This window comes from Helianthus annuus, chromosome 3 (assembly GCF_002127325.2).
Source record: "Helianthus annuus cultivar XRQ/B chromosome 3, HanXRQr2.0-SUNRISE, whole genome shotgun sequence".
In the NCBI taxonomy this organism is placed as follows: domain Eukaryota; kingdom Viridiplantae; phylum Streptophyta; class Magnoliopsida; order Asterales; family Asteraceae; genus Helianthus; species Helianthus annuus.
The window spans coordinates 142,176,575-142,181,060 of NC_035435.2; the positions used below are offsets into that span (position 1 = coordinate 142,176,575).

Here is a 4,486-nt window from a genome sequence, read left to right on the forward strand (position 1 = left end):
TAACTGGCGGCAACAATCTCTCGCTGTGTTTTGATGATGATTTTGGGGAATTTTTAGGGTTTTGGATCGGAATAAAGAAACGTGATTCGGTTGTCTGAATTCTTTTGGGAACGATGGTAGGACGTGGGTTTATATAGGCGGTTTTTGTTGTATCTGTGGGCTCTGGATCCAACGGTGTGGCTTTGGTATTCTTGGTGAAGATGATGGTAAAGGTGGGTGGTTGTAGGTGGTCTTGGGATGAAGAAGAGATGGGTGGTGATTTAGGTGGGGCTCACTTAAGTTTAAATTTACCTTTAAATGTTTTATTTATCAGTTTTTAATATAAAGGGTATTTAGGTAATTTCACACTTACTTAACACCAAAAACTAGCTCCCATCCACGCCAGGGACTAACCGGGAACGAAAATTGAAAAGTTAGAGACTATAGAGGTAATTTTAAAAAGTTGGGGACCAAATGTAAAAAAGATCAAACCACAGGGACTATCCGGGCGTTTAACTCTATTATAACTGAATATCGCTATAATAATGTAAGTGGCAAAACAGTAAATAAACATGTACGACAAGGCCCTTTCTCTAAAGCAAACCCATTAAAACCGGCGGCCCAACAAACGTCAAAAAAGTTAAAAACGTGCCAATTTAAAAATCCCAACAAAAAGATGTTTTCCCGGTAACACAACCACCCAGTAAACTAAACCACCACCGGAAAAAAAAAATGAAACCACCGTCACCACCACCACACCTCCTCTCCATCTTCCTCCTCCTCCTCACCTCCACCATAACCTCACAACAATTCTCCACCAACGAACAAACAACCTTACTCAACCTCAAGCAAGCCTGGGACAATCCACCCTCATTATCACACTGGACTTCCACCTCATCACCCTGCACCTGGCCGGAGATACTCTGCAGCAACGCCTCCGTCACTGGACTCGACCTTCAGAGCAAAGGACTCATCGGCTACATCCCGCCGTTCATCTGCGACCTCCAAAACCTACAAATCCTACACATGCATGACAATTTCATCACCGGAGAGTTCCCTAGGGTTTTCTACAACTGCACAAACCTAATCGAGCTCGATATCTCGCAAAACATGTTCGTCGGAGCGTTGCCGGACGATATTCACCGGCTATCGGTTCTCAAAACGGCGGAATTCGGCGGTAATAACTTCACCGGAGATATACCTCCGGCGATCGGGAATATATCTTCGCTGAAGTCATTGATGCTATACCAGAATTTGTTCAACGGAACTATACCTCCGGCGATCGGAAACTTAACGGATCTGGAAACGCTCGGGTTAGCGTATAACGAGTTTTCAGATCCGGTGATTCCGTACGAGTTCGGTAAACTGAACAGTTTGAAGGTGTTGTGGATGCCGGCGTGTAATCTCGCCGGTGAAATACCTAAATCGTTGATTAATTTGGTGAATCTGGAGCTCTTAGATCTGAGTTTGAACTTTCTAGAAGGTGAAATTCCTCATGAGTTGTTTCTGTTACAGAGTTTGAATCATATGTATTTGTATAAGAATAATTTATCCGGTGAGCTTCCGGCGGTTATTCAGTCGCCGAATTTGACTCAAATTGATATCTCAATGAACAGATTGACCGGAATTGTTCCGGATGATATCGGAAAGTTGAAGAAACTTGAGGTTTTGAATTTGTATTCTAATCAGTTTTCAGGTGAAATTCCTAAAAGTATTGCTCAAATTAAAACCCTAAGGGTTTTTAAAGTGTTTCGAAACAGTTTCACCGGAGAGTTACCGATGGAGTTTGGGATGCACTCTAAACTTGAAGTGTTTGAGGTGTCTGATAACCAGTTTACCGGAAACTTGCCGGTGAATATGTGTGCTGGTGGTGTTTTGACCGGTGTGATTGCTTTTTCGAACCGTCTCACCGGTGAATTGCCGAAAACATTGGAAAGTTGTGATAGGGCTAACTCAATTCAACTGTATGATAACAAGTTTACTGGTGAGATTCCATCCGGAATCTGGACATTATCGAATATTTCGAGTTTGAGGTTATCTGGAAACTCATTTTCCGGTGAGCTTCCGAGTAAAGTTGCTTGGAATTTGTCTAGATTGGAGATTAGCGACAACAAGTTTTCGGGTCGAATTCCAGAAGGGATATCTTCTTGGGGGAAACTAAATGTGTTTAAAGCTAGTAACAATATGTTTTCTGGTGAAATTCCAGTTGATATCACTAGTTTATCCGAGTTAACCGTGCTTTATCTCGATGGGAATTCGCTTTCGGGTGAGCTTCCGTCGGAGTTTAAGTCGTGGAACTCGCTAACGGTTTTGAATCTTTCCAGAAACAAATTGTCTGGTCAGATTCCGAGTTCACTTGGTTCTTTACAAGATCTTCTTGAACTTGATCTATCCGAAAACCAACTTTCGGGTCAGATTCCATCACAATTGGGCACTCTACGGCTTACGAGTTTGAATCTTTCTTCGAACAAGCTCACCGGAAGAATCCCGTCCTCTTTTGATAACATGGCTTATCAAAACAGTTTTCTTAACAACCCTGACATCTGTTCTGATTCCCATATCTCCAACCTCCAAAACTGTCATCCCAAAAACTCACACTCTAAAAAATTCTCACCAAAAATCATAGCCATGATCGTTGTTTTATCCGTATTTGTTCTACTCGCGGCTGTACTGTTTGCGTTGTTTGTGTTCCGAGACTACCAAAAGAGGAAGCCGAAACGAATTCGCACTACATGGAAACTAACCTCATTCCACAAGATGGATTTCACAGAAAGAAACATTTTGTCATGCATGACTGAAGCCAATGTGATCGGTACTGGTGGTGCAGGGAAAGTGTACCGAATTGCGGTTGGTCCACCACGGGGGTATGTTGCGGTTAAGCGAATTTGGAGCAACAAAAAGCTAGACCAGAGTCAAGAAAATGAGTTCACATCTGAGGTTCAGATATTGGGTTCAATTCGTCATTCAAACATAGTAAAACTACTATGTTGTCTGTCGAGTCAGAACTCGAAGCTTCTGGTTTACGAGTTCCTGGTGCACCAGAGTCTAGACAAATGGCTACATGGGAAGAAGAGAAAACCAGAGCCCGGTTTGGTTCCAGGGTTCGTGCTGGACTGGCCTAGACGGTTGCAGATTGCAACAGGTGCAGCCCAGGGGCTTTGCTACATGCATCACGATTGTTCGCCGCCTATTGTGCATAGAGATGTGAAATCAAGTAATATATTGTTGGATTCAGAATTCAATGCGAAAATTGCTGATTTTGGACTGGCGAAAATTTTGGAAAAGCCGAAGCCTGGTGAGGGTGGCGTGTCTTCCGTAGTTGGCTCATTGGGTTACTTTGCTCCTGGTAAAAACTCTTTCCCATCACTTTGTTCATGTCAACTGGGTTGTGTTTAGTTTGTTTTTATTGTTAAACGGGCTGTGTTCGCGGGCTGACGTGTTGAACCAAACACAAACACGGGTTGACATCAGTACAACCCGTTTAACATAAAATAAGTATAAGTTTGTATTTCCAGTTGTGTCAAAGATTCACACCCTTAATTGAACCCCATCATATTTGATTGCAGAGTATGCTTACACGACAAGAATAAACGAGAGGATAGACGTATACAGTTTTGGTGTGGTACTGCTTGAGCTCGTGACTGGAAGAGAACCTAACGAAGGAGACAAAGATTTGAATCTAGCCGAATGGGCATGGAAATACTACGGAGAAAGTGATTCTGTGACCGGAGCTTTGGATCCAGAGATCAATGGTTACACGGAGGAGATGAGCACTGTGTTCAAATTAGGACTCATTTGCACAAGCACATTGCCTTCAAGCAGGCCATCGATGAAGGATGTTCTCGAGATTCTTCGAAGATGCGATCCACTTGATCAACTCCCGGAGGAGATGAAACAAGGAAGAGAAGAGTTTGATGTTGCGCCTCTTCTCAAGAGAGAAACTTACATCACTAGCTACCAGGAAACTGAGGATATCTTCTAGTGTATTGAGATTTTTACTTGGTATGGTGGTTGTAAAAATGTATATTAGGTTAGTTAAGAACTATGTGATGTGTGCAAAGACTGAGATCATTCTTCCACACTATTTCTCGTGTGAGAGATCTCAAATACCAGCTTCATGTATAGTAATTTGGGAAAATGATTAGAAACCAGAGTTGAAAATCACTAGAGTAGTCATTATATTTGATGTGTTATATTTCTATTGTAATGTATAACGATTTCACAGGTATACTCGATTTTATAATCATCAATCCACTTTTACTTTTGTATTAATTTTTTAGTTGGATAATAATTTATAAACCAAGAGTTGTGTGAGTATAATATATAGATAAGAGGGGTTTGGGTCTCGTTATGTATGGGAAGGAAAAAAAAAGTTATTTACCACGCACCCAAATCTAAAATGCTGATACATCCGTATCAATTGTGTTTGTTGATTCCTAAATAAGCGTCTTGTCTAAAACTCATAATTGGAACCACTCTCGTGTATTGGATCTTGCTGGAAGCCTAC

At 41.6% G+C, this 4,486-nt stretch overlaps 1 protein-coding gene across 1 annotated transcript; it reads left to right on the forward strand.

Annotated features, from left to right (window-relative positions):
• Positions 1-530: 530 nt before the first annotated feature.
• On the forward strand, positions 531-4,222 carry LOC110929791 (receptor-like protein kinase HSL1). The gene is made up of 2 exons (XM_022172967.2): positions 531-3,325; positions 3,546-4,222. Exons 1-2 carry the CDS (start codon positions 712-714, stop codon positions 3,959-3,961), a joined length of 3,030 nt encoding a protein of 1,009 aa, XP_022028659.1. The 5' UTR covers positions 531-711; the 3' UTR covers positions 3,962-4,222.
• The last annotated feature ends 264 nt before the right edge of the window (positions 4,223-4,486 follow it).

Bases quoted from the DNA above. Each gene is read 5' to 3' on its own strand.
- LOC110929791 (XM_022172967.2), top strand. From the start codon at position 712: ATGAAACCACCGTCACCACCACCACACCTCCTCTCCATCTTCCTCCTC. The intron at 3,326-3,545 runs GTAAAAACTCTT...ATTTGATTGCAG, and splicing joins ATTGGGTTACTTTGCTCCTG to AGTATGCTTACACGACAAGA.